The sequence below is a fragment of the Lycium barbarum genome, chromosome 5 (assembly GCF_019175385.1).
Source record: "Lycium barbarum isolate Lr01 chromosome 5, ASM1917538v2, whole genome shotgun sequence".
NCBI lineage: Eukaryota > Viridiplantae > Streptophyta > Magnoliopsida > Solanales > Solanaceae > Lycium > Lycium barbarum.
In genome coordinates, this window is record NC_083341.1 from 8,131,532 (window position 1) to 8,143,604 (window position 12,073).

General features: G+C 34.8%; 1 protein-coding gene and 1 long non-coding RNA gene across 2 annotated transcripts; one reads left to right on the forward strand and one right to left on the reverse strand.

Annotated features, from left to right (window-relative positions):
- The first annotated feature begins 5,877 nt into the window (after window positions 1–5,877).
- Window positions 5,878–9,411, forward strand: LOC132642259 (uncharacterized). The gene is made up of 3 exons (XR_009583076.1): window positions 5,878–6,073; window positions 7,011–7,060; window positions 8,445–9,411. It is a non-coding gene; the product is annotated as an uncharacterized LOC132642259 (long non-coding RNA).
- A 1,477-nt stretch (window positions 9,412–10,888) lies between these two features.
- On the reverse strand, window positions 10,889–11,290 carry LOC132639153 (uncharacterized). The gene has a single exon (XM_060355635.1). It carries the CDS (start codon window positions 11,288–11,290, stop codon window positions 10,889–10,891), a length of 402 nt encoding a protein of 133 aa, XP_060211618.1.
- Between the last annotated feature and the right edge of the window lie 783 nt (window positions 11,291–12,073).

Here is a 12,073-nt window from a genome sequence, read left to right on the forward strand (position 1 = left end):
TTGAATCAAATCCTTTAGTTGTTGAAAATAATCCAAATAAATTTTTTAACGGATAGAGGAATGAACTGGACAACCTTTTTCTACCCTAACCTTACCCCCTAAGGATGAGACCGACCCAACCGAAATCAGTAGAAGTTTACTTTTAGGGGATCGGGTTGACCCAACCAGGCCCCATTGTTAGGCTTAACGCAAAATGGTAATCTTTACCGTAAACGTATCGTTGTAATTTGCTTAAATATTGAGTGCATGAAAAATAGTTGACCTATTGAATTCTCAAGCATAACATCTAATAGTGACCAAATAATCAAACATGAAAAAGTTCACCATTAGAATTCTCGAGCATAATTATTTAGTACAAATAAGGTACACCACACGTTAATTCTTTATTTTATGCTTTATTTATTTAACATGCTACTATTATATAACAATATATCAACACTAACAAAATATTTAAAATAATATATTTAGGTGACTATAAGAAGTTAATAGAACAATTGTAACCCAAACATAACTTTCATTAAATTGAAATACAATTACATCCAGCAAACAACAGTAGCCCCAACAGCCGCAAAAAAATTTAAACTAGACATAGCATAATTTTTTTGGATGTGCCTCAAACAAAATGTTAAACTCATTCCAGAATGCCGCATTGATCCTTCCATGTTACACATTCATTTCTCCATCACAAAAATCTTGACCAAAACAACAATGTTTAGAGTTAGAATCTTCAATTAATTAATGTATAGAACTAAAACATAAAAATTGCCAATAAATTTTAAAAAATAAAAAAATGTCATAGTACAACACCCCGGTAAGAATGAACAAAATGCAAAAGTAAATAAATCTCATAGCAAAATATGACAAGTCACTTGCATTTTTGTCGTTTTTCATCAAATCCCGTAGGAGACTCTGAGTCCACAATAGTATGAGTTTGACTAAAAAATACATTTCGTCTCATCAACATATTTCTCACTCGCATACACAACCTCAACATCAACATGAAGCCCAACTCCAACCGCATGATCAATATTAACAATTGCCTTCATTAATTCAACTTCTCTAAGTACCCCTGCCTCATAAACCAAATTCTCAGGAGTTGTCAATAGAGCATTGTTTCTCCTATCTAACATAACAAATCTTGCTTTTATTAATTTTAGTGAACAACAAAAGTTGATAAAAATAGGACATTCCGAAGATTTTTCATGCTAAACCGCATGTTAAATTTTTCAAGTTGAAAAAAGAAAAGGCTCCAAGGATTAAAAAAGAGTTTGAATTGTTATTCAAGGAATTTAAAAATTCTTCGGCTCTTTTCTCCAAAGCTATAAACTTTTTCAAGAGCTGAAAAAATAAACAAAATGAATTAATAAAAATCAAAATGAGAGGGAAAAAAAGTAAGGTAAAGAGAAAAGAGTTTCGATAACAAGTATTCAAACAACAAAATAAATAAAAAGAGATGTTAACAAGTCAGAGGGTCGGCTCTTGACATGTGTGTGTGTGTGTCTAAACTAGGACTAAGGCCAATAACCACATATACGCGCTCGATTGTGGCACTGGTTGCATCTCACTGGCAGTTGTGGTTCTGCATTTTCAGTTGGTGTTGCATCTCTAACTTTCACAATCGATGCCGCCCTGTCAACCTTTTTAACTTTCTCTAGAAATATCTAGGTATCGTCCCAGCTACTGTTAACCTATTATGCACAGAGTTCATCTTGACTGAATCAATTCCTTCCGTATTGGCAATTGCTTTCATAATAGACCTTTTGCAAGTTGTGTGTGTACTAAGACTAACTTCCTCAATCGACGCGACCCTGTCAGCGTTTTTAAATTTCTCTAGAAGTATCTCTGGAGGTATACTCTTAGTCATTGTTAACCTATTTTGCACAGAGTTCATCTTGACTGAATCAATTCCTTCCATATTGGCAATCGCTTTCATAATAGACTTTTTGCAAGTTGTGTGTGTACTAGGACTAACTTCCACAATCAATGCAGCCCTGTCAAGCTTTTTAACTTTCTTTAGAAGTATCTTTGGAGGTATTATCCCAGTCACCGTTAACCTAATTTGCACAGAGTTCATCTTTGACTGAATCAATTCCTCCCGTATTGGCAATCGTTTCCATAATGGACTTATTGCAAGTTGTGCAACTGAAATTTACTGTTAGACCAATAAATTTTATAGCTGCTAACAAATCCACTACGAAAATCTAATGTCCTTGAGTTGAATTTACTTGTGTATGCTAAATATACCTATGTATTAGATCATTTCGTTGAATCAAATCCTTAAGTTGTTGAAAAAAATCCAAATAAGATTCTTAATGGATAGGGGAATGAACTGAACCTTTTTCTAACCCAACCTGACCCCCTAAGGATGAGACCGGCCGAACCAAAATCGGTAGGAGTTTACTTTTAGGGGGTCGGGTTGACCCAACCCATTGTTAGGCTTAACGCAAAATGGTAATCTTTACCGTAAACGTATCGTTGTAATTTGCTTAAATATTGAGTGCATGAAAAATAGTTGACCTATAATTCTCAAGCATAACGTCTAATAGTGACCAAATAACCAAACATGAAAAAGTTCACCATTAGAAATTCTCGAGCATAATTATTTAGTACAAATAAGGTACACCACACGTTAATTCTTTATTTTATGTTCTATTTATTTAGCATTCTACTATTATATAACAAAATATTTAAAATAATATATCTAGGAAACTATAAGAAGTTAATAAAACAATTGCAACCCAAACATAACTTTCATTAAATTGAAATACAATTACATCCAGCAAACAAAAGTAGCCCCAACAACCGCAAAAAACTTAAACTAGACATAGCATAATTTTTTGGATGTGCCTCAAACAAAATGTTAAACTCATTTCAGAATGCCACATTGATCCTTCCATGTTACACATTCATTTCTCCCTTGACCAAAACAACAATATTCAGAGTTGGAATCTTCACTTAATTAATATATAGAACTAAAACATAAAATTGCCAATAAATTTTAAAAAATAAAAACATGTCATAGTACAGCACCCGGTAAAATGAACAAAATGCAAAAGTAAATAAATCTCATAGCAAAATATGACAAGTCACTTGCATTTTTGTCGTTTTTCATCAAATCCCGTAGGAGACTTTGAGTCTACAATAGCATGAGTTCGACGAAAAAATACATTTCGTCTCATCAGCACACTTCTCACTCGCATACGCAACCTCAACATCAACATGAAGCCCAACTCCAATCGCGTGATCAATATTAACAATTGACTTCATTAATTCAACTTCTCTAAGTACCCCTGCCTCATAAACCAAATTCTCATGAGTTGTCAATAGAGCATCGTTTCTCCTATCTAGCATAACAAATCTTGCTTTTATTAATTTTGGTGAACTACAAAAGTTGATAAAAAATAGGACATTCCGAAGATTTTTCATGCTAAACCACATGTTAAATTTTTGAAGTTGAAAAAAGAAATGGCTCCAAGAATTAAAAACGAGTTTGAATTGTTATACAAGGAATTTGAAAACTCTTCGGCTCTTTTCTCCAAAGCTATAAACTTTTTCAAGAGCTCTATAGCCTTAATCTCCAAATTACGTAGCCTGATAGCAATTATTTGGTGAACAAATGGGTTAGCTAAAAAAATAAACAAAATGAATTAAATAACAATCAAAATGAGAGAGGAAAAAAGTAAGGAAAAGAGAGTTAATATACCAGGTTCATCACTGAGGATGAAATTAGGAGGAAGATTGTTTTCTTGATCAAGTTGAGGCAACAGAAGTATTGTTTCAGGAGTATGAAAGGTGAGTGTGAGGTGAGTGTGTTAAGGCTTTCACTTTGTGTAGAATTACCACTTTCAGTGTCTATGTTAGAATTGCCACTTTCAATGTCCATGTAGATTATCACTTTTAATGTCTATATATTGAAATGGAAGAAATTCTGTTTTGGAGATGCTTTTGAGATCGAAGAAGAAAGATGAATAAGTAGAAAAAGAATGACCCTCAATATATAGGGACTCCATTTTGAACCAGAAAGATTCATGATTAACGTTGTATCTTCTTTAAGCAAAAAATTCAAATTTTTTAGCCCTAAACTAGAATTTGTTGCACCATTCCTGGAAATTTTGCAATGAGCTGGTTTACGAAATCATCTTTTTTTGTCAGAATGACACGAGAATTTGTGGAGGATAATACTGAGAAAAATGTGTGCATATTTGGATATGTTATTGTAAACAATTTATCTAAAGATTCTCTTTCAGTTGTAAAGGCAATAATGAAATAACCTAGAATTTTAATGTTATTTGTAGAATTGCTTTTTCCTATCCATTTCCAATTCTCATTAAATAACCATAGGATGGAAGATCTACTTTTGCTCTCATGTTTTCGGATAAGGGCAATCTTTCAAGCTTCTCAAATGTCAGAATATAATAAACATTCATTAATGAAATCTTCTTCTTTTTTACCGTTTCGAGCAACCGAAAGCATTTGCCTGAAATCACCTCCAAAACGTATATTTGTATCCATGAGGTCTTTCAAGAGTAAATTAAAAGCATCAATTAATTTTTTTTGCCATTGATCCTTTCGATTAATTTTGCATCTCTCATTGAGCATGCTAGTGCGCTTTGTTTGTTAATATTGTGTTACATCTCGTAGCTTTATACATTGAGATTCGTCATATGTTAGTTGTCATAGTCTTGGACACCGGAGTTGTTTCTAAGATGATACGAGGTTGGACATGCCTATCTTATATTTATAAGGGTGTAAGTTCATGTTTGGTAAGTTACAGAAGGATTAGAGAATAAGGGAATTCAAGCAGAAAGATTGTTAAAAGTTGATTTTGGAAAATATAAAATACGGACCGTATGTTATAAGATATGGTCCGTATTCTGTGATACGGACCGTATTTAAGGATTTGGAAATTTCTAGAGAAGGCAGTTTGGGAGGTGGAGAAATACAGTCCGTATAATTTTATATGGCCAGTATTACGGACCGTATTTTTATGGCGGTGGATTTTTCTAATTTTATATATTAAGACCTCCCTTCATTCTTAAGTCATTTTAATCCCAACCCAAGTTCATATATGCTCTAGAAACCTCTCCTGTTATATTCAATCACTTCCCCAACCATAAAATCAAAGATCAAAGTGAGAATCAAGTGCCTAAGATTTTTAAAGTATTGTTGAAACTTGTCTCTTCTTCTTGTAGAAGCTTTGAAGAATATTTCAAGGTGAAGTGATCTTGGAATTGAAGTGTTCTTGAGTTCTTAAGGAAAGATTTCATCTTATTTCCATGTTTATGAGTTTATGTGGTAATTATGCTGTTACATCCCGTATTTTGAACGTCGGATTATTTGTAAGATGGGGTGAGGCCCACACGTCAAGATTTTTTTTGGAACATGTGACAAGTCATATGAATCACATATGTGAAGTTAAACACAACTCAAGAAGGACCCTTGGGCCAAATCAAAGTGGAAGCCCTCCAAACGAATATTTTTAAGAAAACGTTTTCGGGTGATCTGACTTCTAGGGGCAAAAACGGTATTATAAGTTTGGAATTTGGAAAAATACCAAGAAATAGAGGTTGTAGATAATTGAATTAGCTTTCCAACCATAGGTCGTGGGTTCCCAGGTGACGTCGGTACAAGGAGATATGGACGTTTTAAGGTCGAAAGGTCAGTGGGCTAGGCTCAACTCGGGACCAACCGGGTTGGCCCAAAAAAAAAATGAAGAGAAAAATTAGGCCCAAAAGAGGGGTGGCCGGCCATACAATGGCCCAAGCCCATGGATTCTAATTAATTTCCATGTGATAATTAAATAAAAGGGGTCATTTAGTTGTCTTGAAACATATAGAAGTTTCAAGAACACTAGAAGAGGAGAAAAACAAAAAAATGAAGAGCAAAGGAGACATGGCATAAGGCCATGCTCTCCAATTTTTGTCCCTTTGAAATCTTCTCCCAAAAATTATTTTCTTGTGGTATTCCTACTAATTCAAGGGTCCTTTACAACTTGGTGTAATTATTTTGGAAGAAAGAGCACTTGTTTCTTCAAGTTGACAACTTGGTCAAGTGAAGAAGATTGTAGAAAAAGGTAAGAATTAATTCCTTTTTATTATGTTATGAAGGTTGGTTTATGTTGTAGTATGTAGAAATGAGTAGAATTTATGGAAATATGGAAGTTTACAAAATGGGTTTGCATGTGTACATGTGTATGTAAGGTTGTATGAATAAGATGAGTTGAATTTTATGTTGTATTCTAGTTGTAGTTGTGGTGGACCTTATATTGGAAATGGAAGAAAATGGTTCAAGTTGGCATGGAAAATTATTGGAAATAGTTATAGGAAATTATGTGATTTTATTGAAGTTTTTATGTAATTATGGAAGTGGAGTTTTAAATGTGAATTATTATGTTAGTTGGTGAATTTGGAAGGATAATAGTCCATATTGGCATGAAAGATTGGTTGTTAAGTGGTTATGAGAAGTTTTGTGATTTTATGGTAGATTTATGTAATTATGAAAATGAAATTGTTAAGGTGCAAATTATGATTATGGTTGATGAAATTGGAAGATGGAAATATGTTATGAATATGTAGATTGAAGATTAGAAGTTTTGGATGGATTATGGTTTTGGTGGAAAGTTTGTATATTTTGTATATCTTGTGAATATTTTGTAGAAATGATATGAAATGCTTCCGAATTATATTGTAATGATCTTGATTAGTAATGGATGTAAAAACATTGAGATTGGTTTGGAAATGTGAAGTTGGAATGAAAGCTATTGCATTATGTTGGAAAGAAGACTAGTTGTGTTATATTGTGTTTTGTAGTCATGGTTGTTGTCATTGTGTTGATAGTTTGGCCGGGTTGAATTCCCGGATTGTTGTTGATAAAAAAATTGGCTAAGTTGAATTTTGGGGATGGTGTATTTATAGGGGAGATGCTGCCCAAATTTTTGTAGACAAGTATTGGTTAAGATTGAAATCTTAAAGCCTTACAATTAACATTTGGTAATTGTGACCAAATTGTAGATTTGGCGAACTTGAAACTTGATTTTGGAGACGTGTATGAAGCGGAAAAGGTATGTAAGGCTTCACCCTTCCTTCTATGGCATGTCTTAGACGTAATAAGTTGGATACAAGCCTCGGGGACAATTCTATTCTCCGGAATCCGCACCCAAAGTTTCCCCTTTTTCATTCAGTAGAATTGAATTAAATATTGTATGAAATGTTGAAAAATTGCCTAAACATCTAGAACTTGCACAAATAGGACCCGACTACCCTAAAACCCTCACAAGTAACGCCATGACATGTAACATATGCAAATCGTATACGCTACCTCATTCGGCCCGAGGTGGGCCCGTTGCTCCCGGATTTTTCCTTATAGTTCTATTTGACTTACTTGAGGTTGAATCCAAAGGAAACCTTTGATCCTGATTTCGTTACCAAATGACAAGTACTATAATTACTCTAACGAGAATATTTCTATGACGATAATGATAACGACGATGTTAGAAAAGAGAATATGCCTATGACAAATACGACCATAATGATTCCATGACTAAGATTTTTAAACTAAGGATTCAATGTGAACATGAGGGCGATAAACTAGTTCTTGAACCTTATTTCTATTTCTTAGCTATGACACTATTTTCTAAGGATTTCAAGGCCTATGAATTAACGTCTATGATGCCCATGATTTCGTTCTATGTTTACTTTTAATACTATTTTCCGTTGATAGTCTCACCTTAAAATACTCATCCCTTCAAGGTGAAACAAAGCGATCACGATTAGTCCATAATGTCAATCGGAGGTCATCGATCTTACGTCACTCCGATGGATATATGATTTCCTTTGGGCTCTCCTGCATGTTTATATGACACATGTATATGAGATATATATATATATATATATAAGATATGTATATGAACCTGGGATGGGGGGAAGGGATACATGGGGGAATGGGAAGGGAAACATGTTTCATTGCCACCTGGTCAGCTGGCTTATCATCCCGGACGCGAGATGCCCGGACGCGGGATATATGGGCGAGCTGACGTATTTCGGCGCTATGTGGGCGAGCCGACATTGTTCGGTGCTATGATATGACATGATATGCTATGATATGACACGACATGATATGTCATGATATGCTATGACATGACACGATATGATATGATATGATACGATACGATACGATATGATAAGACATGATATGATATAAGTTCTATTTTCTATGTCTATGAAAAAGAAATATTTTTACAAAAGGAAAGACAAGCATGCATGGTACTCGCCCTCAGCGGCACTCATATGTACATGTCACTCTTTTATCCTATGATATGTTCTACGTTTCCATGCAGTTATTATTCATACGCATATTTCTTACTATGTTCCTATTTATGCCTTACATACTCAGTACATTACTCGTACTGACCCCTCTTCTTCGGGGGCTGCGTTCATGCCGCGCAGGTACACCCAAAGGATGCGAAGTTAGCATAGAAGATGTTCCAGCGGAGTTGGTAGGCTCCATTTGTCCTGGAGTGCTGCCAAGTCAGAGTATATGTACTATGACGCTATGTTCGAGGTTAGAGACTTTGCAGACAGAGTCGTGGGTATAGAGTGTCAGCTTTGTAGACTTCTTCGCCAGTCGATATGTTATTATGTTTCATGTCACGGGTCCCACATGATGATAGATTTTACTTATAAAAAAAAATGGAGAGTTTGCTGTGTATTTGTTTCTTAATTGATTCACAAGTTTATATGTGTAATAAGAGTCAGCGGGTTCGCTCGGCTCCGAATATGGGGTCGGGTGCCCATCACACTCTAGTAGGATCGGGGTGTGACATATGCTAAGGTTTGAGGGAAAGAAATTGGAGGAAAGGTGCAAACATGAACTTGAGGATATTTTGAGTTGTAATTTAACTTGGCTATGATTGTTAGTGTGTTTTAAGAAAAATCTTGTTACGAGGGATAATAGTTAATGTCGAGGAAGTGCTGTGTACAAGTGTATATGGGGTGCTCAATGGTATATCTTTACATGTTGTGAATATGAGGTCAAGGAGATCATATGAGGTTGTTATGTTAATTGTTGGTTGTGGATTTTGTGGTGATGATTAAGAAATAGGGGAAAGACTTTCCATTTCACTTTAGAATCAAGTTATCATTGATATAAGTGATATACAAGCGCCATCTAAGTCATATATGTATTCCTTTGTTATAGGAGTGGTGCTCTAGTGGTGATAAGCTTGTTGTTGGATTATTTGGACGACTTGAGGGATGTTAAGGCTAACTCTTCTTTCATTTTGACATGATCTATAACGAAACAAAGCGTAAACGAAAGTCATTCCATAACGACTCTACTCATAGATATGTTAGAAGCTTTTGTTCGTCAAAGAAAGTTTTGTTGATGATGGCGGTTCCATAATGATAATCGGAGGTGCAACGACCTTACGTCACTCCGATAGAGTCGTAACACTTCTTTGTGCTCTCATGCATGCATTATATATATATATATATATATATATATTATGACACCGAGCCACGCTATAGTCGGCCGGGTACGGCACCTATTGTATACACCACTGCAGTTGGGTATGGTATGATGATGATAGCCCCAAAAAGTGGCTTAATGATGATGATACAGCCCCATATTGTGGCTTATATGTGTGTGTGTGTATATATATATATATGTATGTATATGTTTTTTTTAAAAGAAAGCATGCATGTCATACGCCCCCCATTGGCATTCAGATGTACTAGTTGACTCTCTTTTATCTCAAGTTATTTTTATGTCTTTATTATATATATATATATATATATATATATATATATATGTATATGTTTTTTTAAAAGAAAGCATGCATGTCATACGCCCCCCATTGGCATTCAGATGTACTAGTTGACTCTCTTTTATCTCAAGTTATTTTTATGTCTTTATTATGTTGTTTTTCATGCCTTACATACTCAGTACTTTGTCCATACTGACGCCCCTTTCCTGGGGCGCTGCGATTCATGCCCGCAAGTTCAGGTAGGCAGGTTGACAATCCGCCCCTGTAGGTTGCTGACCAGCCGACATTAGAGCACTCCTCTAGTGTCGGAGTTGCAGTCTAGTTTTGGTACGATATTCTTTTGTGTATATACGGGTATGGCAGGGCCCTGTCCCGACCTCTTTATGTAAGGTACTCCAGTAGAGGCTCGTAGACAGTCATGGTTTAGCTTGATTTTGTATGGTCCCTTTGGCCTATATTTTCGTTGTATAGTACTTCTCAGTAGCTTTGTCGGCTTGCTTAGTTTTTAATCAGTATAGTTGTATAGTATGTCTTCTTGGGCTCATCAATTTCTCAGTATATTTCTAATATGTTTAGCAGATTTTCACCTGGTGACCCCTGAGGTCCACTTCTGTTCATGATTATGATAGGAAAGTATGTTTAGCGGTGCTCGACAAGTAGGGCCCGGGTCCCCCTCATGGCCTCTAATTTGGGTTGTGACATATTGCAACTGAAAGTATCACCATCATTTATTGGAATTTTAAAGCGTGAATGTGCAATTCGTCAACCAGGAAGAATGGAAGCAGCTACACCAGAAGTATATGTTGCCCATGCTATATATCCTTTAGACTGTATTGTTGCGAGTAAAGCACGATATAAGAATGTTTTTCCTGTTCCTCCTGGACCATCAATAAAAAATGCTCCTGCACTATGTGAGAATATTCTCTCAATAATTATATTATAAGCTTTAAGTTGATTTCTATTTAGCTTCTTGTACAGTGACATGTTTTTTTCACTAACAATGATTGCTCTCTCAAATGAACTTCCTTTGCTCTTTTGCTGTTTTGGACGGCTTGATTGTTTCTTGAAATAGTTTATATTCATTTACATCAGCTGTCATCAAATACAGTATATCATTAGTATGATTCAAAACTTGAATTGGATTTCGCTTCTTCCAATATTAGGTAGTAGCTTGTAATCTTCAGACATGGCTTGTTCAAATTGTTCCCACAATTCTCTTGGGTTCACTGGATTGCAATACACTAATAATGTAGCAAACAAACATCTTAAATTATGTGACATTTGATAATTTGTTGCTTCTAACGTATATTCAATCAAATTGTTATCACAATGTAGAAGATCTAGTTTTTCAACAAATTCTCTGAAGGTACTACATGTTTCTCCATTAAAAATTCCTAAATCTTTGCATGATTTTGGTCCTTTAACATTCATTAACAACAATGTTAGATAATAGCGTTCACCTTCTGTTGGATGGCGATAGTACGCCCTTTTCTCCGGCGTGTCCACATTCTGTCCTTGGTAGACCATACAAAATATTTAGGAAATTTCCTATATAACAAATTAAGTTCTATAGCATCTTTGTTAATTCTATTCATGTGAAAAAATTCAGTTAGCATGGTTTGTTTACTCAAAATATTATTTACACCGCATATATATCAACATTGTTTCTAAACGAAACATATTGTTGTCCTTCAAGATGAATTTGAAGGGCACATACACTTAATGACCTTTCACTGATAGAGAAACCAAAGAAGCGCCATGTAGCTTTCGGTGGTAATACCCATCTAGCAGATTCATATTTTTTTATTTAGTCTATTTCTACATTTCTCTCATTAGCATGTACAAAAAAAATAAAAAATTATCGTGTCTTTTATTTATATATTTGTATAGATACTTAACAACTTTAATGTCAAAGCACTCTTCAACATTCAGATGAAAAATTAATTTTTTCAAGCAAGGGTTGTATGGGACAACCCACAAATTGTCCAAGTGGTGCTCTTATTTTTACTGTTACTCCTATATTTCGTCTTCTATAAGTTGGATAAGAATCATCTCCTTTGATGTATAATTGACGCACATCATTAGGCCCACCAATAAAAGAATTTGAAAGAAATATTCTCTTCCCAATATTTGAAGCATCTCTCTCACCCAATCTCAAAATATCAATGAGTCCTTGTAGTACATCTATTATGAATAAATCCTGATTAAATGAATAAAAATTCAATCTTCAAGTTTTATATATTCGCCAACCGTATATTGCTGAAATATTATTCCAGTGTGTAAGATTTCATCTTCCTCATCATCTATCAT